The sequence below is a fragment of the Alligator mississippiensis genome, chromosome 1 (genome assembly GCF_030867095.1).
Source record: "Alligator mississippiensis isolate rAllMis1 chromosome 1, rAllMis1, whole genome shotgun sequence".
NCBI lineage: Eukaryota > Metazoa > Chordata > Crocodylia > Alligatoridae > Alligator > Alligator mississippiensis.
In genome coordinates this window covers 268,481,802-268,505,845 of record NC_081824.1, presented here as the reverse complement: position 1 = coordinate 268,505,845, position 24,044 = coordinate 268,481,802, and the positions used below count along the sequence as shown (strand labels likewise).

At 43.0% G+C, this 24,044-nt stretch overlaps 1 protein-coding gene across 4 annotated transcripts; it reads left to right on the top strand.

The window, feature by feature from the left end:
• The first annotated feature begins 1,463 nt into the window (after positions 1-1,463).
• GJA5 (gap junction protein alpha 5) lies at positions 1,464-24,044 on the top strand. 4 transcript variants are annotated; one of them, XM_019476363.2, is made up of 2 exons: positions 1,464-1,593; positions 21,161-24,044. In XM_019476363.2, the coding sequence occupies exon 2, from the start codon at positions 21,185-21,187 to the stop codon at positions 22,292-22,294; it is 1,110 nt and encodes a 369-aa protein (XP_019331908.1). In that variant the 5' UTR covers positions 1,464-1,593; positions 21,161-21,184; the 3' UTR covers positions 22,295-24,044. The 4 variants fall into 4 exon arrangements, with proteins under 4 accessions (XP_019331908.1, XP_014454489.1, XP_014454490.1 ...); XM_014599003.3 differs by lacking the exon at positions 1,464-1,593 and adding an exon at positions 2,508-2,740; XM_014599004.3 differs by lacking the exon at positions 1,464-1,593 and adding an exon at positions 2,510-2,847.

Here is a 24,044-nt window from a genome sequence, read left to right as displayed (position 1 = left end):
CAGACCTTCTTTTTCCTTGGACGTTCCCTGCTAGGCAAGGCTTCAGGGCTCTCAGTCTGCAGACAGCACAGTCTTCAGCATTCTCCATCTCCCAAGAACAGGTACTGAGAAGCAGGCCACAGGTCCTTTTTCCATACAGCAAAGAAAATGTTTTGTGATGAGGCAATGTACCTCCAAGGCCTGTATGTCTTCCTTCTTCGCAGTCCTCATCTGGATTGTTCACCTCTTCCCTTCTGAAGTTGTCAGCACTGGCAATATTACCATACTTCTGGCACCATCCTCCTACAGAAGCTCCTGCTTTGGAAGTAGGTGGCTCTGCAGCACTGCAGCTATCTGTGTACCTCGCCAGAGAGCAGGCAGGTGGCCTCATGAAGTCTCCTGCAGATGGCAGCTCTCCGGGTCCAAGAGCCATAATACATTTGATCATCTGACAACATCTGCTGTCTCAGCCGTTTCCAAGTAACCTCGTCTGAAGCCAGCCATGGTCTCTCGGCCTACACAGTGGGCGCTTCTTATCTGTCTATATCTGCTTTGGTTCGTCTGTAAGAGGCAAATCCACCCTGCCTTCTCTGAAGACGTCTGCCTGCATCACAACTGACCTACAAATGGGCCACCATTTGCGCACATTAGTCATTTTATCCACATGAGTAGCCCCATCAAAGTCAGAGGAATCACATAAAGCTACTCACATGCCCAAGTCTGGGCTGACCTCGAGCCTAAGGGATTATTAAGAGACTACATGCTGGTGTGATGCTCATATAAAGGATCTAGTGTCATAAACTTAGGATGACAGTATTACTTGCCACAAAGCCATGAACACATTACATAGGCCATTCTAAACAAGTGCAAATAAAACATTCAGATCAACACACATCATGTGTTTTGCTTGGGGCACACTTTAGAACACAGGCCCTTTAGAAACAGTTTTTGTATAGCTAATATCTGCCATACATGCTGCCAACAGAGCAGGCTGCCTTACAGTCACATTCAGCAGAGCACTTAAAGAGGTGCTTAACTTTAAACTTGCATTAGTTTCACTAAAATCAAGGGAAACAGAGCATGTGCTGAAAGTTCAGTTTATGCCCAAAAGGTTTTGCTGATCAGGGACATTGTTCTGAACTGGAGTCTCAGTCACCAGGTGAAGCTATGAGTGACAGAAATGGTTAAGACACAAGTTTTAAATTTCTAAGAAATATGCACAGGAGACGATCTTTTGTATATCAGACTGTCCCAGTCTGAGGATCTTCCAGAGATCATGTAATCCCAGCTCTGCTATAAAATATAGCATGGGATTCTAACCTTGCTGGATTACAAGATAAAGGACAAGATCTTGAAGCTATTACTGATTCAGAATTGAATATTGTCCTAGGCTTCAGAGAATAGTGATATTTTAAATCTCTGCTTTTAATACCGTCACACTAACTGGAGAGGAGGAGGAGACTTTTTGTGGTGGCCTCTTTTGTGTCTTGTTTTAAAAGTGATTGTTGAGCTGCTCAGAGAATTGTGGCATGTGAGAATTTTGATGCTGTGTGTGGTTGGCACCCTTCAGAAAGAGGCTTTTAGGAGATCAATCCTGCATCGTTGAAGTGGAAGGTAAGTTTCATCACTGTGTTCAGTAGCAACAGGAGAATACCCCAGGGAAGCAGATAGCAATAGAAACAAGTGATACAGCTCTGTGTTAAACAGAGTTTGTAAGTGCTTATTGCTTGACTGCTTTATTCTTTTCTTTTTTTTCTTTGTAAATGACAGCCCTACTCGGCCTGAATGTCTTACATTTGAAGGTTCAGTACCTGGGCTTTCCACACCAGTTGTACACTAGCATTGCTCCAGTGATTTAATGGACTCAAAACACTATTAAATTGATGCATTTGTCTCTAAGTTATGTGAATATTTTTATAGGCCGGGGCTAGAACCCTAAAGCACATATCAGGAGGCCTTGATTCAATTCCTGGCTCTGTCACTGGCCTGGTGTATATTTTTTTAATCTTTTGCATAGCTCAAAATGACCAAAGAAATCTTCCTTCTGAGCTTCTAAATAACATTTCCACCAGAAAGATTTTTTTTAGGACAGTTATAAAATCCCTGGATGGGTATTCTTTTTATAATGAAAATCCCACCGTGGCCATTGCTACAGTAGGTGCCCTGAGTTGCCCACTCTAAAATCCTACTTGCACTTTTCCCAGACTAGAAATCTGTTCCCCTGAATCATTATTCACAAAGGCACAAACAGGAATAAAGTTGCGAGTCTTGGAGTTAGCCCTTTAAAACAAATTGCCTTGCCATCATTTTAATAAGTTTGACAAGTTGGTCCCAGGCCCTCAGGAGGAAACTAATAAACATTTAGTTGCTTTGCTATTGTTTTCCTAAAACAATTTGACTTCCTTTCTGATAGCCTCAAATTCCTTCATTAAAAATAGAGTAGCTGGGAGCCAGAGAAAGAGTTGAACTGGAGCCAAGTTGCTGCTTACAATGCAGCCTGCGTAAGATCACATTTTTATCCCAATCCATGAAGCCTCTTTAAAAGAATAGTAGGCAGACAGCTGCCAGTGCATGTCAGGCACAGCAAAGGAGCTGGGATCCCCCAGCCTCTTGCCTTCAAGCTTAGGGAATCTCCAGCCAGTCAGCTACTGTCAGACTGCAAGAGGCTGAGTGCCAGGAGCCACCTGAGGTCTGCCTACCCTGTTTAAAGGGTCTTCCCTCAGACAAGGATCCCTGCTGGGTGCTCAGCATCAGCAGAGAGGTGGGTTCCAGCATGCTTTAGAGTTTGGGCCAAAGTTAAGTTTCAGTCACCTCCACCCACCTTACTCTGTGCTTCTCCCTCTACCTGTCCAGAACCAGCAGAAAGAGGTAATGGTTTATACTTTATTTTCTTCTTACATTAAAAAATGGAGATTATGTATGTGTGTGGGATGGTCACTGATTTAACACAAGTTCATAGATGTATAAGAAAGGAAAAGCTGTCTGGTGCTAGAGCAGGGGTAGGCAGTGAGGCTTCCTGGGTTCAGCTCTTGACTTCGCAGAGCACTTGCTGAGGCCCTGGGCTAATCACTTAACCTCTCCCTGACTGAGTCCCCCCTTTATGAAATAGGGCTGGTACTCACCTCCCTCAACAGATTAGACTCCTGTGTGCTGAGAGGTGCTCTGGAGGTGAAAGGTGGGTCTAGTAAGAGTAAGATTAGATGAGACTGTGCAGCAGACTGTTACAGTTAACAGCAGGCTGGAAGCTGACTGTGTATTTCAGAGATGTTCACTTCTTCTGAATCAAAAGAATGAATGATCTCTTCGTTTTCTACTGATTAAACAGTTTCTGAATTTGAATGAGAAATTGTGGCTTTTAAGAAGAACTGGGTTTAGTCTAGAGAAGACTGAGGGAGGATTTAATAGCAGCCTGCAACTACCTGAAGGATGGTTTCAGAGAGGATGGGGCTAAACTGTTCTCAGTGGCGGCAGATGATAGAACAAGGAGCAAAGGTTTCAAGTTGCAGCAAGGGAAGTTTAGGTCAGAAATTAGGAAAAGCTTTCTCTCTAGGAGGATAGTAAAGCACTGGAACAGGTTGCCCAGAGAGGTGGTAGAATCTCCATCTTTTGAGGTCCTTAAGACCCGGCTAGACAAAGCCTTGGCTGGGATGATCTAGTTGAGGCTGGTCCTGCTTTGAGCAGGGGATTGGACGAGATGACCTCCTGAGGACCTTTCCATCCCCAACTTTCTATGATTCCATGATACAATGGCAGACAAGGTTATTTGCGTAAATGTGATATCTTTTATTAGACCAACTAAATAGTTGGAAAAGGTGTTCTTTGCAACCTTTTGGACACAAACACCCTTCTTCAGGTATTGGAGAGAGTCTATGACTATGACATTCTTCTGTCTCACCTTTTTTGATAAGCCTGTGCTAAATTGAAACTCTGGGATGGGCAGAAGTTAGGGTAAAAATTAAATCATTTCATATTTTTCTACAAATGAAATACATGGTAGTGTATAAAACAGCTCACCTGACTCCTAAGAATTTATCATAACACCCTGTCCCTGTACCCAAGGGCCCAGTCTAGCCCTGGAAATTAGACTTCTGGGATGAAGATGTCCCCACAACATTACCTTCCTCAGAGGTCCAGAATCTAAGCAATGTCTACATTGGGGAATTTTAGACAAATATTTTCACCTGTTTAATAGCTCAGGTAGCACTGGCAGGAGTTTAGCCACCTCTTCAATAGTTTCCTGCCTTTTGGTCACATTGAGGAGCAGGTTCCTGGGGTGATGATGGCAGTAATAGCCCGGATTCTAGCCTGACTAGTAGAATTCTTTTCTCTGTAATGTCCTAGTTCATCAAGGCTGAAGAGAAGGGACACAGTCCCTTGGCATAACAACCCCCTGACTTCCCTGAAAACTGCAGTAAGCTTAAGGAATCACATGCTTTCCTCTGGGACAACCTTTCAAAGCCACCAGTGTATCAAGGGAGCATTTATCACTGCATGAATCATCCTTCCTAGTAGAGCAAAACACTCCAGGAACATTTACTTTATGTGAAGAAGCCCCTTCAAATACATGAGTCTCAGGAAGCTGTTCTTGAGAAGTTCTCAGGAACTGTGCATTTGCAAGAATTTTCTAAGGGTACCAGTTTTTTATTGCTTAGATAATTTTATTTTAATTTGATGGTACAGAATAAATATGGATCAGTTCTAAAAGGTCATTGTGCTGATAACCTACTCAGAATTTCTCTCTGCCATTATGCGGGAGATTTGGCAGCTTGGATAAGGCAGTGATAGGAACTAAGGAAACAAGGTGGGAATGGACCTCCTGGGTCATGGGATTCAGCCCCTGTTATGGCAGGCAACCATGCCATTTAATCCCTTTCATAAATTCATTCAGCTCCATTTTAAAACTACTCAGGTGTCTGCCACTGCACCTCCTATTGGAAAGCTATATCCAAACTTCACTCAGATGCCTAGAAACTTTCTCCTGATTTCTCGTCTAAATGTATTTATAACCAGCTTACATTCATCTGTTCATTGCCAACATTGTCCTTTAGCTTAAATGGTGTTTCTTTGCTGTGGTGTGCATTCCCTTGCTGTACTCCTAGTACGTTCTTATCCCTGAAAAGCAGAGTAAATGAGCTTGCACTGAATTCCTAGTTACTGTGGTTAAACTGCTACTGGTACCTAAGCTACATAGTTAAAAACTAGCCTGGATGCTCCTGCACAGCACTGCAGTCACTCCTCTGACTCAGTTACACATATCCTTTGTCTCCTCTCATACAACAGGCTCCTCATATTCTTGATCACTGTAGTAGTGATCCATACCTTCTCCATACCTGTTCCACTTTTAATTCATCTTCCTGGAGCAAGGGGACCTGAACTGTAGACATTGCTAGCGATAGGTTTTCACCAGTGCCTTGTACAGAGGCATTAAAAATTCCCTCTCTCTACTGTCTCCTTGGACTGCATTTGCCTCATTCACTGCTGTATTGCATGTGTAGCTCATAGTCGTTGTGACCTGGAATCTTCTGCAGAGACAATGCTTCCTTACTTTATGTCATCAGCAAATTTCATCACCACACTCTCCACATTGTGGCCAGGTACAGACATTATGGGCATTTTTACAAAGTCATTAATGAAAAGCATCAAGCAAGAGCAGCCCCAAAATTGACCTTCGAACAACTTCAGTGATAACTTCCCTCCAGCCTGATACTACTTCTTTCAAGCCTACCCATTGTTGTTTTCCCTCTGGCCAGCTCATTCTAACTGATACAGCAAAGCAACTGAGGAATCTGAATAGGACAGGATCAGTCCCTTAGTATATATGATATGTATGTATATTAGAAAAAGCCTCAGTGTGCAGAGAACCAGATCTTATCCAGGATTACAGGTAATCTCCAAAGGAACAAAAGGGCATCCTCTGGAAACAGCCTTAGAGTAAAGTAAAGAAATAACCAAGGAAAAGGGGATCACATCTGACTGTACAGCAAGGATCCTACAGAGGCAAGGAGGGTATGTTACATTTCAGGCAGACTACACATATAACAGCAGCACTTTACGCCTCAATAGCAAATGGAAATCACTTTACAAGCATTAACTAACCAATTCTAAAACCATCTCTCAGGTCAGGCCATACTATTATCATGCTTTTACAGATAGGCCATTATGAAAAAATCCTATGGTATTTCATGAGGATAAAAGCAAAAGACTATGAAAATAAGGATCTAGGGAAATAACTCCAAAAACCCCCTAAATAATTTAATAGGGAATGGCTCTTTGTACTTTCTTTCTTTGATGTTTTTTAACCTGTATAATAGAATTCCATAGCAGGTACGTAACTGTCTATTAAGCCCCATAGAATGGTTCAAGCAACTTTTTATATTTTATAATATTACATGACATAGGATTTTTCTGCAAAGAAGAAAATAAAGGGCAAAATAGCAAAGGGCTTGTCTATCCAGCAAAGTTGGCACAAAATACCTAGGAATACCTGTAAAAGTACAGGTCATTAGCCATACTGTACCAATCCCCAGGTGGACACATTTAGTGCACACTTAAGTGAAAGATAGGTTGCTTCACTTTCAAAGAGGAGTGAGGTATACATAAAGGTTCTCTTAGTGCCACTAAACACTGTCCACATGGGAAATCGGTGTGGAGTAACTCACACCATAGCTCACTACACGCTATCTTTCCTGGAGAAATAAGCCATAGGTTTGCTGACCAAGGAAATGCAGCACATCAGTATCAGAGCAGAAATTAGTCTTTTGTTCTTAGCCCTGTGCTCAGTTTACATGAGCCCCTTTGCTGCTTGATGTAGGGTTTGCAGCAAATGTTTATTCCGGATGGGAATGAACTATGGCTACAAGCAGGATCACTGGAGTGCAGGAAAACAGGAGAGCATACAGAATGCATGGTATAAAAGGTCTCCAGAGGAGGGTTTGCTTTTGTCAGTCTCAGATCACACTTCTATCAGATTTGCTTTCTGACATCAGGTTTGGGCCCAATGGACTGCAGTCTGAACTCTCATTCTCATCACTGAGGCCAAGAACATCATAGGAATGAAAAATAGGATTTGATGTGGATGTTGATAATAAGAACATCTGACATGAGATAAGACTTAAACATTCTTAGAAAGGGCACAGTTCTTCATGCTAGAGCATTGGATACCTCCAAATATAGGCATATTTTTCTGCAAGGGGGTTTCTCCCACCTTTCGCTGAAACGTCGGGTAATGGTCACTCTCTGAGATAGGATTCAGGAGCAAATAGACCCTGAATCTGATCTGTTATGACTGTTCCTCTGTTCCAAATAGTATGTGCTGCATTTGGGGTTAATTTTAATATTTGGAGCCACATATGTATTTATATTTAGAATGTTTACTTCATTTTTTTGTACAAGAGATTCTTGGCAAAATAAAAGACTCCTGTATGGCATAAACTCTGCTTTGATTGGTTGGCCTTTTAAAATGCCACCCAGGTTTCTCTTTGGTGCACCATGTGGAAAATTCCCTAGTCCCTGGTTAGGATAAGCAAAGGGCTAGCCTAAGCATTTTGCATTTAGAGAAAGGCTCAAAACATGGCTTGTTGTCTTAAGGAGATGGTGTGTGAAACACACTTATTGGCAATTGGAAAGGGCAAAGTGAGGCTAGCAATTGGTGCCACCCCCCTGCAAAGGGGAAGAGGAAATATAGGTAGAGACCAGGAAGGGAGAAAACAAACAGAATTATTATCTAAAAAGAGAGAAAGATGGGTAACTAGGCATGAGAGAGACACTGGGGACGACATTAAGAGAAAAAGAAGGTGGGGGTGAGTGGGGAGGAGAAAGAAAAAAAAAGAGTGAGAGGGAGAGCCACAGAAAGGGAGTAGGTGGAAAAGAGGGGGGAAAGGCAGAGAGAAAGTAGGAGAAGACAGGGAGAGAAAGTGGGTGGAGAAAGAGGGGGGGATAGAGAGACAGACTAAAAGAGCAAAATACAAGCAGCTGAAAAGAAGAACCACAAGGCCAAGTTAAGTAAGAAAGGAGCCCCAGCAAGGAAGAAGAGACCATAGAAGAGCTGTCAAAACCAGGTAAGTAAAATGTCATCTAGAAAAAAAATAATAGAGTTCGGAAGTGTCACTGGGAGGCCAGGTTTCTAAAATCAAGGACAAATGTGGGGCAGGGGAGAGATAAGAATTGTCAAAAAGGAATAAGCTTGGAAGTATATGTTCTTCTAATATGGACAGCTCTGAACATCCTAAAAATGTAACTCCTTCCATTCTAAACAGCTACAGAAATTACAGAGGGACCCACCTGAATTGAACTGGGACCCCAGAAAATCTGAAACTTAATAGAGAAGGAGAAAGAAAACTCCTTAGAATATGATGTACAGACGGCAGATGTGGTTAGAGCAACCCTCCGCTTGCAGGGAAGCTGTTCTAGGGTAAGGAGTGCAGGGAAGTACTTATTACAAGAAGCTGTTCATGTGCAACTGCTTCACAAAGTACCTTGGGAACAGCTTATTTTAAGGCATGCAGGAGGGTTTTAAAATTTTCCAGCTTCATTTTCTTGAGGATGTCATATCCCGGTGCCAAACTGTGAAATGGGGACTGAGAAGGTTATTTGACATTCCTAGAGAGAGCAATGGAAATATACAGTACTGCTTGGCTGAAGTGTCTTTAGCAAATGTGTTGCGTGCGAAGTTCACTCAGGGCTATGTTCCCTTTGTTCTGTGAACTTCCTTTGGGTTCAGCTCCTGATCTAAACAAACCCCTTTAATACCCAATAACCTCAAAAATCCAACGAGAAGAACGTCTTCCACCTGTACTAATGGCTTCTTTCTTAATCCTATTTCCCCTACACACCCTTCAGGCTTTTTAAATTTTATCTTTGAAATAAGAATTAATCTACATTCGAATATGTAATAGTGTTGGTATTATGGTGACAGTTTCCATGGTATAATCAGCTTGAAAATCTGGTGTCTTTATCCTTCTGTCAAGCTATTAAAATGCTTCCAGGGCTCAGAAGTGGGAGATGGAGCCTTTCGTCTCTTGATTGTCAGTTCAAATCCAGTCCAAAGTGTGTAGTGACACCTCAGATCCATCAAGGAGGGCTTGTACTGATGCCTGTCATTGCAGCATCCAAGCTCCTTCCAAATAAAATCAATAGCAGTAGCCAAGTCCCTAGTAGACATCATGTCATTCTGATGTCAATTCAATGGCCAAGGTAAATTGTGACTAGATATCTCAGTCCAATTGACAGGAGACGGGAATCCACATAAGAACTAAATCAACAGCCTTGTTGCCAACCTGAGAAGAGAAGCCCATAGACTGATTAGGACAAAGCAGCTGAGTTCCTGTCTCACAGAGAGGGGACTGCAGAGTTTTAAAGCTCAAATATGAACTGCACTGGGGGGACAGTATGTATGCACTTCTATGGCTTATCTTGCCCCTTATCCATGAATAAAGATATTCATATGTGTACTTATGCACACTTGCATGTGTATGTGTGCGCATAAACAAGGGCTAAACCGTTACTGTAAAATCCCACACAATTGCTACATTTTCAGTGTAAGCCAAATAGCACTATATTTACTCTTTTTTTCCCTGAAAGTCTCAGCTCTGAGGAGGGAGCACAACACTTTTGTTTTTCTGTCCACTGAGAGAGATATCCTAGTTTGAGAGAATTCCTGAGAGTTCAGAGTTCAAAATGCTGGTTCGCCTCTTTTTGAAGCACTGGTCACATGGGAACTATGCTAAGTATTCCTGCTGCTATAAGCATTGGATATTATTTTTTCCCTTACATTATATTTTATCCCAATACATTGGGAGCTGGAATTCCAGGGCTTTACTAGAAGGAATTCAAAGCTTGTCAGAAAATGCAGGACTTCCTGCCCAAAACCCTTTTCTCTTTTTGACCTTCAGACAGATTTCACACATTTCTGCACATTTATTCTGGTTTTCTGACTTATCTCACGATGTTGAAAATAGACTAGAAGGACTGAGCAATCAGCACTCCAGCCTGATCGTTAGGGAGCACATTTCAGAGAATATGTTGCACGCCATGGGTATTACTGTTTGAGGCACAAGGAAAGAGTCTTCAAATTAGAAATGGCCCCCACGAGGTAGTGGAGAAGCTTCAGTCTTTGGGATCAGAATACATAAAGAGGCAAGGAAATCAATTTTCTGGCCACTGCTAGAAAACAGAAGATCTATATGAAGAACACTCCACACTCCAGGCCTTTCCTGAAATATCCACACAAGGAATAGACAGACAGACAGATTTGTCTATTATCTGTAAAGGAACAAAGGATCAGCCTCTCTGAACAGAGACATTAAAAAGTAGCTACACCGGTGGTTTCTTTCATTGACGGTGCAATTACTAGCATGCCTGGAGAGTTGGACAGCGTAACATTTTTTCATGTGAAACCTTTTTTCCCTCAAAAAGGAAAAGAGTGCCCTATATTAAGTGCACTGTATGGACCTGCTGAGGGGTTGAATCAGGGTTGTGCAGTAAAGGTGGCTCTTATCTGTGGAACCCCTGCTCCTTTTGTTACAAAAGTTGGGAGGCGTGTAGTGAAAGCTAGGGGAGCACAAGAGGAAGAAAAGAGTCCCAAGTTTAAGGCAACTGAATGCCACTCTGGAAAAACGTGAACCTGTCCCCACCACAGACCCCGTATGTCTGTCACATAAACTAAACTTTTCAAAGACATCCTCTAGGCATGTTTTCCTTATTTTCTGGTTCTACAACTTGAGCCCCTGGAGCTTGGTTTGTGCTCATGCCAAGCATTCACAGCTGCAGCTGAAGTCAGCGGAAGCTCTCCTTTGAGCATGCTATGCGTTTTACAGCGCTGTGTTACTACCCTGGGCATCTCACACTTAATGGTCACCTTTGATACTCATCTCTCTCAGCCTCATTTCTCTGTTTGTAAAATTGAGTGGTATTGTAAAATATCACCCACTCACCTTGCAGGGAAGTTTCTAGAAACACGTCTAAAGTTGTTGGGTACCGTAATGAAGAAAGTCATAGAAAAGCCAATGAAGGAATTAATAATTCTGTCATCAGAGTTAGGTTTGAGTAGTGTGCAGTAAATAACCCATGTGTCTACACGATGAACAATGAGGAGAAAGGCAATACTGGATAGCTCTTCATTAAGTGAGTAACATGATTCCTGTGTGCTGGATGAGGAAGAAGTGCTATATGATTAAGTATTGCCTCATACTGTATATATGCAAAGTGGCCAACCATTTAGTTAAGATCTTTTAAATTAAGACTGCACAGAAAATCTAGATTTTGGCATTTCCTCACTTTTGAGTATGTGACCCTTAATTAATAAAGCTCTTTTAAAATAGGGAATGTGTGTATGCATGTGCACGTGTGCAATAAACCAATTTTGTTCTGCTCAGAAACAGAGCCACAACTGCTGCCATCATTTATGTTGAGAAATATGGATGAGGACTGATGAGACTTCTAGAGATTGTGTAAAAGAAGAAGCAGGATTTTGTGAGGCTCCAGTGTTAGGTGAGAAAGACAATAACAGTTGAAAGTGACCCCCTGTGTTACAAGTCCGGCCATCATGGGAAATGGTGTGGCAGTTGATAATGCTAGAGAATTTGGGAGCAGGTGATTGTTTAGAAAGACAGATTTCAGCTGTGGACATGTTTAATTTAAGGAGGTAGAGAGAATTCCAGGAAGAAGGAAGAGAGATCTGCTGTTACCCCCAAAAGTCCCTTGAAGCCTACTACTTCCACTGAGCATGGGCAGTTTAGATTAAATTCTCCCAGCCATCTGAGTTTGCTTTTTGTCCACTTCATTTATTTCTTGCCTATGATCCTAAATGCCATAATAACTTCAACTTTAGTTATTTTTGCCATTGTACTACTACCTCTCAATTCAGTGCCTGCTACAAATGTAATTTTTACTAGTTAACTTTTCTTTGAGATCACTGAAAGAGATAGTAAGTAAAACAGTGATCTCTGAAGCACGGCACTGGACATGAACACACACACGCGCGCACACACACTGGTTAGTTATCGTTCCCCTCAATTTATGGTCCTTCAGCTAATTTTCAGTCTCTGTCTGTGTGTTTGCCTCAAAAATGCAAAAGCATGTATGATGCTGTATCAAACACTTTGCTTAGCCAACTAGCATCCAGTTTTATTGAATTTACTGCATTCCTTTTGCCCACCAAGAGCCCAGAGTATCACAAGGGAATCAGAAGGGACTCATTACATGCTAAGGGCAAGTCTCGCCAGGTACAGACATTACACTTTAAGTGTATGGGTATAAGTGATCAGAAACTGATCTATATCCATGACAGACCAGAAGTTCAGTGCACATAGACTGGTTTAAAAATGGCAGAACCCAGTCCAAGATTTGCCACCATCCCCCACCAAAAGGCAAATGTGTGTTCGGTTTGCTACTGATCTAAACCAGCCTTTCTCAACCTTTTAAGTAGCAAGTACCCCCTCAGTTCTGAAAATTTTAATAAGTACCCTAACACTCAATTTTCCAGGGGATTTTATATTTACAGACTAATGTGTGCCATATGTTGGAAGAAGGACTGTGTATATAAGGCAGTGATATGACAGATGTCTGATCTGGTGTGGGTAGGGTTGCCACCTTTTATACCAGGGGTGCACAACTCAAGTATGTACTTGAGCTAGAGGTGATGTTGCCCTAACCTAGGAGTGCTGAACCACATTATTACTGGGGGATTTATTTATTAGCTGAACCAAATTATTACTGGGGAATTTACCAGATTTGTTGCCATAGTTTTGAGAGGAAAAGGGAGCAAAAGAGAGAGAGCATTGGGGTACCCACGTACCCCCTACCTGTGTCTTGCGTACCCCCCACAGGTTTAGAAACTATGATCTAAACTATGCTGCTTTCAGAAAACCACATCAATTAGATTGATTCTGCCTCTGGCTTATTTAAATGTCTATACCTAGCCATTTTTCTTAGTTAAAGTTTAGGTGTCAATGAAGTGTGAGATGCCTAGGATATATACGTTGCATTATACAGCGCTTTATACGCTCAAAAAAGAGATCCGAATGACTTCAGCTGCAGCTGTGAGTACTTAATGGGATGGGCCACATTCATGCCTAATGTAACACCACTGAATTTAAAGTCCCTTCTAGCCTCAGAGCCTAGAAATTCATGTAGCTACACCAGGGCTGACTTTGGCCCCCAAATATTTAGCTATGTTAATGCATAATTCTACATTGTGCACACTTCTACACAATGCATACTGATCAAGAAAACAAAGCAGCAGGTTTCGTACACAGACCAACAATAAGAATGCTTAGAACTATTTAATTCAGCAGCTAGAAGAGTCTGAAACTTCCACCATCTCTTCAGATGAAAATACTCAGCACAATAGTGGCTCGTGTGTGCAACACATCCCTGATGTATTCACTTGAAGGTGTTGAGTGATGTCCGTGTGTCTGTTTCTCTGTGTGCATCTGCATGGGTGTATGTGTCCAAGAGGTGACAGCTAATTCAAATCCCTTATCTTCTCTCTCACTCTTTTTGTGAACTCTGAGATTTTCCACATTTGGAGTGCAGAGGGAAAAGACACTTCATCATAGAAGGAATAACAAGCTGTCTGTGATTCCAAGAGGGCCCAAGGGTCCAGATATCAGTGTGAACCTTGCACAAATCTCTCTGAACTGAGGAGGGGGACTAGGAGTGAAGAGGCATCTGGCTTACATAAGCACAGCCAAAGGCTATGGTTTGAGACAGGATGTGTTAAAGTAGAGCTCTGTCACTGCAATGACAACTGAGAGGGAGCACAGTCTAGAGCTCAGGATGCTGGTTTGAGACTTGGGACTCCTGGGTTCTGTCACCAGCCCTGCTGCTCATCAATGTGACCTTGAACAAGTCAGTTATCTTTCCCATACATTCTGCAGGGAGCGGGGCGGCTTCCCCATTGCTTACAAAACACTTTGAGTTCCACAGATGAGAGGCACTGTGAGTAAACCTATGTATCTGAGCTTTCTTGGACTAAGACAGGATCCACATAGGGTGCGTTTACATGTGCACTTTAATGCACAGTAGCCTATTTTATTGTGCATTAAAGCAGTCTGTAATACAACATGCTTTTACACTAATGTGCAGTAAATCAGGTTACTGCACATTAAGTGTCATCTAAAAAGCATGCGCTAACACTACTGCACATTAGAGCATCCTAATGCACATTAATTTAGTACCTCACATTGGAGTTACTAAATTTAATGAGTATTAGAAAAAAGCTCATTGATGTACATGTAGATGCACCCAGAGAGACTCAAAAGAGCTCTCCCTAACTCTGAAAGGCCTAGACAGGCAATTAGCACTTCTACACCCCACGAAAAACCTGGGTCTTGTTTCCTTTCCTGGTCCTCTGTACTGCACAGCCAACACAAAGAAACCAGTGAGTCCAGATAAAACTAAACAGCTGATAATTTCCTCCCTGTGTGGAGCCAGTGCAACTGGCTCTTCTGCCAAACACCCTTCCCTCCCCGGCGCAAGTTGCACGTTGGAGGAGGCAAGAGATCCATGCTGCTGATTCTTGCTATGGGCACAATGAGCTGGCATAAAGTCAGAGAAGGTTTTAGGCAAAGGCCAGCCCACAGAAACAGGGAGTTATAGCAGGACCCATGGAAACTACCACCCCAGCTGATCCAATGAATGTCAAATCAGGGAGAAAATCAACCGGTTAATGTATCTATTGCTAATTAACAGGCTTGCAGTGTACAAATAAATATTTCTCTCTGAGCTTCTTTGAATGCACCTAGTCTCTAGGACATGCCAAGGGGAGAAGAAAGTTGGGGAGGAGAGAACGCAGAAGCACTGCTATAATCAGGCTTTCCACTTTATTTTTGAAACATCCCAGAGAGCTGGCATCCTCCTGTCACTTTCTTGTGGGAAAAGTTCGTGTGAAGTGGTTTGCTTTGCTATTTATATCACTGCTGCTGATATTCTAACCAGTCCTCAGAGGAGAGGGAACTGGTGAATTTCTGACAACAGGAGGGCAGAGAGGGGAGGGAAGGCTGGTGGGAAGAAGAGGATTGGGAAGCATGGGTACTCATCCAGGCAGAACAGCCCCACCCACCTCATCGGTGTGACTCGCCTAACCATTCTCTGAAGCCTTCTCTTGACGGTCAAGGTCAGTAGATTATCCAGAGCAAGAAGTAACGGTTCATGTATTGGCTAAATCCTGCCTGTCTGTTATTCTCATCATAAAGGGGATAGGAGAAGGAAACACAAATTATGACAGATACAGGTACTTTGTACTCACATCAGTGTAGTGTCTTTACAGGTGCTATCTTTGATGAGGTATTGTATCTTGGAATTCTTTGGTCGCAAGGCAAAAAGTTGGTTGACTTCTGTGTATAGTCTGGCTGTTTGATATTTGAGTTTTTTGTTAAGTTAATATTGTTCCAGGTAATTGGAAAAGCTAGCATGGCCATCTTGATGGGTTTGTGTCATGTAAGGCTGGTCTTTGTCACATACACCTTCTCTGTTAAATTTCCACTGTTGCCAAGACCTCGTGACTACACATAGCCATTTCATTTATCTAAAATAATGTTAATTGCTTAAGAGATTTTAACAGGGTGGCAGAGTCTGTGTACATGGAGAATTAATTTGTGGAGTCATGCTAATATCAGGTGCCTGGCCCCTGCAAAATGTATGCTGAGTCATAGGAGGGTCAGATCAAATCTGTCCAGTGAGCTCTAACCTAGGAGTACAAAAGGGTTTAGTCCATCCACTCATTCACAGAAAAAAGGCCCTAGGGCCCAAGATACAGAAGTATGATAGGGAAAAAAACAAGGAAATCCTAGTTTGGGGTTAAAGCTTACGTCACAGTTTCTCAAGTAGGGAGTACAGCAACAGATGTCAGATTGTGATTAGATGGGAAGCACGTCCTGAAACATTTTTTTTCTGTAGTACTAGTACTAAGAGGTCATCACTTGGAAACATTTCTGAACTTTGACTGAAGTTTTAAGAACAGCTCACTAATAACTAAAAATGAGGTAAAAAAATTCTCCAGTATTGAAGTCTTACTATACCTTGTCCAAGTTAGAGAAATCCACTGTGCTAGATGTGAATTAAATATAAAATATGCTATTAATAGAATATGAGGCTGACATTTAAATGCATGAAAAACCCAGAAAATAAAAATTGCAAGATCTCTCTGTGCAACATTAATTTAACAGCCTTATATATGTATTTTCCATTACAAGTTTAACTGTTTAAATGCATCCCAAACTCCTTTTCTCTAGGAAGAAAGGTGTTTTCTTAACTCAAGGTAACTTATTTGGGGTGAAATCCTAATGAAGACAAGGCCGTATGTCCTTTTCACATGAAGTGGCAGGTCAAGGCAAACTCTAGGCTCCATTATAGGTCATGTCTATACTGTCTCTGAACGTATGGGAGCGCAGCCATCAAAACATGCTCCACGTTTACTCCTGTTCTGTGCCTGCCACATGCCAAACAATGTAGAGTAGCTGCCATTAGGATAATATTGGCTGTGCTTCTGTAAGGACTCCAGGACAAAGCTGAACATGTCCTTTACATGCCCCAAACTGCTAGTTAACGGGAAGGTGTTTTGACACCATGATCCCAGGCCATCATGGCAACTGCTGGGTTAAAGTCTTTCTATTGTAACACAGGACACTGGAAATCCATGCCTAACCAAGCAAGGCATACAAGAAGTCAACTCATGTCAACCAGAGATAATGAAGTACAATGGCATCAGTTAGACATCTGCTTTAGTCTTTTAGAGGCAGAAGCCTTGAGGAACACATGCAAGCAGCAGATACTCATCTGAAACCAACTTCCTAGGGAAGTGGTCCTCGCCCCTACCTTGGGTAAATTCAAAAAGAGGTTAGATGATCACCTGTCCGGGGTCTTGTGAACCCAGCATTCATTCCTGCCTGTGGCAGGGGGTCAGGCTAGATGATCTGTTCAGGTCCCTCCTGACCCTAGCTACTGTGAAACTATGAAAAGATAAGGAAAAAGAGTATTACCAAACCTCTGTTCCTTTTGGCCAGTGGAAAATATCTCACACATACAACTCTGCCACACCACACATAGAGCATTGGTTCATGAAGTATTTATTATCAGGAGGTAACAGGGTAGTTAGCATGTCATTCCCAATGGAGTCACCACACACCTTCCGAGAAAAACAATGGAATACTGTATAGTGATTATATATAAATAACTCATAACACCAACATGCCTGCCTTGGCTTCTCCGGATATAGGAGAATCAATAGGCAATCTCCCCACAATATTGAAACGGCAAATATACCAAAATCAGGAAATTCAGACAATGGGATAAAATTCCAGCTGCACCATGTTTACATGAAGAGGAAGGGGGGAGTGAAAGAGGTTACTCTAAGTCATGTTTCCGGTCCCCTAAGGCTGAGCTGACGGGGGGCTGAAACAGCCCCTCAAATAATTTACAGCAGGGGTGGCCAATCTGTAACACACATGCCACAAGTGGCATGGGCAGCCTCTGTGTGTGCCACATGGCAGATTGGGGAGGGGACAAGCAGCACAGCAGCAGATAGGGCAGGGAGCAGAAAGCAGAGCAGCAGTTCAGGCAGGGAACACAGGGCAGGAAACAGAGCAGCAGCTTGGTCAGGAAGCACAGGACAGGGAGCAAAAAGAAGAACAACAGACCAAGTAAGGGAGAGGGATCCAAGTGGTACCCGGGGAGGACGTGGGGCTAGTTTGTGACACATTTGCCAAAAGGTTGGCCCCCGCTGACTCAGAGCAACACGAGGGCTGCTCTGATTGTAAGGTCTACAGTAGTCTCATAGAACCAGCTGTATCTTCTAAGGATCGACAACCTTATTCATTGTCTTTTCCCACCTCGTGACATACTGCCAACATGGAATGGAAGGAAGTGAATGGCCTCCTAGCATCTCCTTTTGCCAGGGGGAATTCTCAGCTGTCTTGTTAAGGCAATCTTTGGCAGCACAAAGTAGCCAGAGCCAAGTCTGAGGATTAGGTCTGTGATATTCCCACGTGGATTGTAACAGGGTGACATTGTACATGTCCATAACAGCATTTGTAGTGCTGCTTTGAACTATCCCTGTTATATAACAGGGGGATAATTTTCATTTTCATTTTGTAATTTTCATTGCATCGTGGTTCCTACATTTCCTGCATTGTGGTTCCTACAACAATCATATCTTTGTGTTCTCCTACCTTTTCATGCACAAAATCTCTAGCACATTGCTGCACTAAATGCTCAACATTTAACACTGCCTGCTCCACAGGCTTCTTTGTGCAGGGATTGCCAACCTGTAGACATGACAAAGGAGGATTAGGAAAGGGAGTCACATTCTTGCTCCTCTGTGGCTTCAGCAGTTTTCTCATCTAGTGGTATTTATTGTGTTGCAAGTATCACTGTTATTCTTAAGTCTTCCATTCATTTGTTAAGAGCCCATAAGATACTATGCCTTTGAAAGGGGTGAGTTAGAGGGATTGCTATTTTATAACAGCTGTGTACTTGTACAGCATCTCTGCCTTTGGATCACAATGTGAATAGGGAGAATAGTAGCCTCCCAGGGCGCACCCAGGTGAGAGTGCACATGAAGTTTGTGGCACCTCAAACCTGTTGCTGCGACCTGTTTAAGACACTGCAAACTGCACACAGCACATGTGCAACCATACACCATGCTGCAAGCCTGCAGTGTGGCACCAAAATTTGATACCAGGAACTCCTAGTATAAAAAAAAAAAACTGCCAAAAAAGTATCACAGCTGACAGTCCTGAAGCATGTGCCAGAGCAATTGGAGGCTGGGTACTCCAGGGTGGTGCTCTGGCTGTTGTCAAGAGCATCTCCCCTCCTCTACATCTGCCCTGGTTCGTCTAGCATGCTGGGAGCTGGAAGAAGCAGGGAATGGGCAGTTTGCCCAAAGTGCAGCATTTTGCCTCACACCACAGCACATGTGCGGGGGTGTGCATGGTGGCAAAAAGTAATGGCACAAATTTGTGCCACTACTTTTTGTGCCAGTACAAGCACACACCCCTGCAGGTGGGGACATGGCCCCAGTGTCCCTATAACAAAAGTACAGTGACTATAAGTGGACCAAATTGACCTGCTTTATTCCAGAAGCTACACTAAGGATGATTTAAACCCATTATTTCCACTCTAGTAATCACAAGAGCTGAGGCATGGAGAAGTTAAGTAAATTGACCAAAGCAAGCCTGTAGCATAGTCTGGAATAGATGAGAACTAAGAGTTCCTGTCTTAACCCTGTACTTTGAGTCCAAGACCATCGTGCTTCCCTCTCATTTTGGCATTTTACTAATCTTTCTAGATAGGTTTATTTCTTTTGGTGGATATCTCAGGGGAAGGTCTGTTTTCACTTGGTTACTGAATATTGGCAGCTTAAATACAGCAGGGGCCAATACTTCAATTTTCTGGAAAACGAGGATGCTGGTACAAGCATCAAAGATCAGAATTTGATTTGCAAGACCAAAAAAGGACTGGAGATCATTGCTGCCCCAGGAAGCACAGGGCAGGGAGCCTTGATTTGGTTATGATTTGTGACCAAAATGGTCAGAATTGGCTACTCACAACAAAAACAAAATGAAACCGTGTAGCTGGCTAAGTATTTTCTGCACATTGCTTTTAATAGTAGCATTCAATTTGGAAAGGAAGCCCAGCAGGATAAGATGAAGTAGCAAGCATTTTAAACTTCCTGCATCTCTGCTCCCCGATGAATACATTTTACAGGACAGCACAGACATATAAAAGAGAAAGCATAAGGGTACCAGCAAGCTCTGGCTTTATTCTGATCTCTCCTCCCAAAGGATCGGTAAATTTGGGGGATCACAGGTAAGTACTTTTGCCATTTATACAGATGAAGGAGTACCACCTTAGGGTGTACATCTCTCAGAGAACAGATTTAAGCTCAGGCCACAGACTTCAGTCTTTCTGAAAAAAGATTAGGGCGATGTAAAGATTTTATTTAAGGAAAATAAGATGAAAGTCTAGTACATCCTCAAAGATTTTAGCAGTCCACTAACAAGTCTATATCAGAGCTTTTCAAATAATTCATTTGTCAGTCTAGTGGTCAAACTAAGAAAAAAAAAGTAAGAGAAAATATTTGGGGTTGATGTTTGGGTTGGGTTTAAACCATTTCTTTAAAACATTTTGTAAATACAAAAATAATTTTGGACCAAATCAAACATTTTCTTCAATCCCAAACAAACCATTTTATATCCTGAGGTTTTCAAAGAAACTAGATCAGCAAAGCTCAGGGAAGGGGAACCCTCACCCAGTGATTAGATCAGTGTCCAGTCCAAAGCCCCACGCTGCCCAATTCAGAGTAGGCAGCTGAACCAAGATCTTACAGCTGTTAGGAGATTGCTTTAACCACTAGATTACTGGGCACACTGTCATTGGCCTTGCTTCTGTTGATGCAGTCCCTCTTTGAATAAAACACTTAAGTGTTTATTTGGCCCCAAAGACAGAGAATGACTCTATAACTGGGTGCCTAGGCACTCACCTGGAAGAGGAGATACCTGGCTTCTAATCACTACTGCACTGCACTGTGGGTTGTTTTCAATCTAGACCAGCTCCGCTAGGCGAGACTGCAAGATCCCCCATTCCAGAATAACCTAATACCCTATTGACTGCTGGTTAGGTTGCTCAATGTGGGAAACTTCTGATCAAATCACAGCTGTGAATCAGTTAGAGAGGATATGGGCTTTCTACATTGCAGGTGAGGGTCCTAACTACTAGGACAGGAGCCTATATCCTTTCCCCAATGGCACCTAAGTCCCCTCAATTCTTTTAATTTTTGCTTCAGTCAAACCCTTTACAGAATTCAACCTAAATTTTCAAATTGTTTTGACTCAACTGAATTAAATTTTTGCTTGAATAAAACTTCACCCTGCCCTACTCTGTGCCTGCTATGCTAATTTATACTTTAAAACCAGAAGAGATCTAGAAATTCATCTAGCCACATGCTCTGTCTTAAGAGGTGATCCCCAGAACTAGATGCTCCAAAGAAGGGCATAACCCTGCCACCGTGATACAGAGAAGTAAAAGTGTGAGCAATTTCTCTGAAAGGGCTTTTTGAGTGAATACATCAACAGCTGAATCCTCAGAGACTTTTTCCTTGGTAAGTTTTTCAAATGCAACATTTTCTCTCTCATCACCACCTTGCTCAGACCCTCTCTCTCTCTCTCCGTCATTCTCTCCACAGAGGCTATTCTCCCAGGAAGCAGAAATGGGTGACTGGAGTTTCCTGGGAGAGTTCCTTGAGGAGGTCCACAAACACTCCACAGTGGTGGGGAAAGTCTGGCTGACAGTGCTCTTCATCTTCCGGATGCTGGTGCTTGGCACAGCAGCAGAGTCCTCCTGGGGAGACGAGCAGTCCGACTTCATGTGTGACACCCAGCAGCCCGGTTGTGAGAATGTCTGCTACGACAAGGCTTTTCCCATCTCCCATGTCAGGTACTGGGTTCTTCAGATCATCTTTGTCTCTACCCCATCACTGCTGTACATGGGCCATGCAATGCACAAGGTGCGCATGGAAGAGAAAAGAAAAATTAAGGAGGCAGAACTGAGGAGGAAGGAGATAAAAAGCGGTGGTGACTCATACCACCAAAAGGAATATCCCATAGCAGAGAAAGTTGAGTTTGTCTATCAAGAGGAATCAAGTGGAAGAATATTACTCAGAGGCAACCTGCTGAACACCTACGTCTACAGCATTTTGATCCGCACCGCTATGGAAGTGGCCTTCATTGTCGGACAATACATCCTGTATGGGATCTTCTTGGAGACCCTGTACATCTGTCAACGGGCACCATGCCCCCACCCCGTGAACTGCTATGTCTCACGGCCCACAGAGAAGAATGTCTTCATCGTCTTTATGCTTGCTGTAGCAGTGCTGTCACTGTTATTGAGTGTAGCTGAGCTCTACCACCTGGGTTGGAAAAAAGCAAAAGAGAAGTGTGTTAGATCATACAAACCCAGTCCCAGTATGGTCAGCGTCAAGCCAGAGACTGCACCACAAGTGGACATGGCCCAAAGCTGCACTCCTCCTCCAGATTTTAGTCAGTGCTTGGCAAACCCCAATGGGAAATTCATCAGCCCTTTCAGCAACAAAATGGCCTCTCAGCAGAATACAGCCAACTTTGCCACTGAAAGGGTCCATAGCCAAGATGATGCAGTCCGGGAAGAGCAATTTATTCAGATCACCTATGCACAGAGTCCTGAAGTAGCCAATGAATCTTCTCCTCATCTGCTTGCCAATGGCTACTTCAATGAGAAACGCCGGCTCAGCAAGACCAGCCGCACCAGCAGCAAGGCTAGGTCAGACGACCTGTCAGTGTGACTGGTCTCCAGGTGCGGCAAGGAGGGAGAGGATGTCTCAGTGCTAAGCCAAACTTCTGCAGTGGGGCTTCTAAATGCTTGCCATTCTTCTCTCTCTTTTATTGCTCTCTGCCATTTTTGTGAATGGCTTTGCCATACTCCAAACAGCATTTCTTCTGCCTTGCAGCTCAGGTGACTGTGCTTTACCCGGCAGGGGGTACACTGGCAACTCACCACGATCCTGCAGACCACACCTAATTTGCAACCAAAAAAAAGCAGCAGGTCATAGCCACCCACAGGGATTACAGGACCTGCCCTTAGCCCTTCAAAACATTTTCTGCCAGAGCCTGTCTGTTTCTGAGGTTGTCCCTCTGCCTTAAATATGAGACTGGCCACAGGCTGTAATACTGAACACAAGAGTCATACATTGTCCGGATAATCCCATTTTGGGGGCTACATCAGGTTTGCAAGCACAACGAGCTGTAGCTTCTCTCCCCTGAGGAGAAACCAGAAAGAATACACTAGAAATAATTCTTTATATTTAGCTTCTCTCTCTCTCCCTCATCTGCCTGGACTGAGATGCGTTATACCAACTTGCCTTACTTATACTATGAATTTTACTTGAATTTTTGAAACTATGTATATAACTCCTTCTTGTAGAACTGTCTGTTTTCTCCACAAAATCAAAGTGCCTCAGTGTCCAGCAATGGAAATATCCTCATGATTCCAGGGTCAGACCAGAGGATGGACCCTAATATCCCTGGATACAACCCAGACGACCATTAAAGTGGGCTGAAGGAACTTTCCTAAGACACTCCGTTAGATCAGTTGCAAAAGAAAGGTCCCCCTAACAAACACAAATGGATTTTCCGTGGAAGCAAATGTCACTGCTAAAAAAAAAAGTAAAGAATAGCATGTGGGAGGATAGCTGTGATTTTTTTTTCCTCTTTAACAAGACTTCTAAACCAGCCACACACTGCTGTGATGCCTCCCTGGAGAATGACATCCTCTGTTTATCTGCAGAAGGGCTGCAACCTGGATGGCAATTGTACTAGCCTTGTCATTGCACTTCGACCTTACTGTGAAGGGACTTTGATTACAAGAATATTGTCTAGTCTCCATGACTTGTCCGGGTCTTGGCTGTTCTGCTGGGCCTGCCCATCAGGGCTGTTAAAATACTGAGTCTTCTGTCAGGCACTAGTTCATTAAGAAATAGACAAGCACTTCGCTGCTTTTCACTCTGCGAGTGATCTTGAGCAGTCATCAGCTCATAATTCTTGGGACCCCAAAGTGAAGCTGTTTGAGAATACTCTTGGGTTGGTCCTTTTCCACGACCCCCACCTCACCATACTTGATTCTATTACTCACCACATAACTGAAACAAGGGGGTTAAGTTTACATTTCAGGTTCAACCTGCTCCCTCTCTTTTACCCTGCTTTGCCCTTTCAGAGATGGGCAGCTGCTTCTGAATGAGTGGGCTGGGTGTATATGAGCTGAGAATGGTTTCACTGGGAATTCTGCTCGTCCCTCCAACGTTTGCTGTTGAGAGCATGGTGATTCCTTGCTTCTAATGAGGAGTTTGATTTGGTACAATTTCCTGCACACACACACAAACACACACACACGTGCACACACAGGGAAAACAATTTAACTTTTTTTTTGTATGTCTACAGTGCTTTATGTGCATGGATTGTTGAGCCCAAAGCTGTGTGTCATCCTTAACAAGAGATTCTGAACTGTGCCTGTTTTGTCCTAATAAAGTTCTAACTCTG

Bases quoted from the DNA above. Each gene is read 5' to 3' on its own strand.
- GJA5 (XM_019476363.2), top strand. From the start codon at position 21,185: ATGGGTGACTGGAGTTTCCTGGGAGAGTTCCTTGAGGAGGTCCACAAA.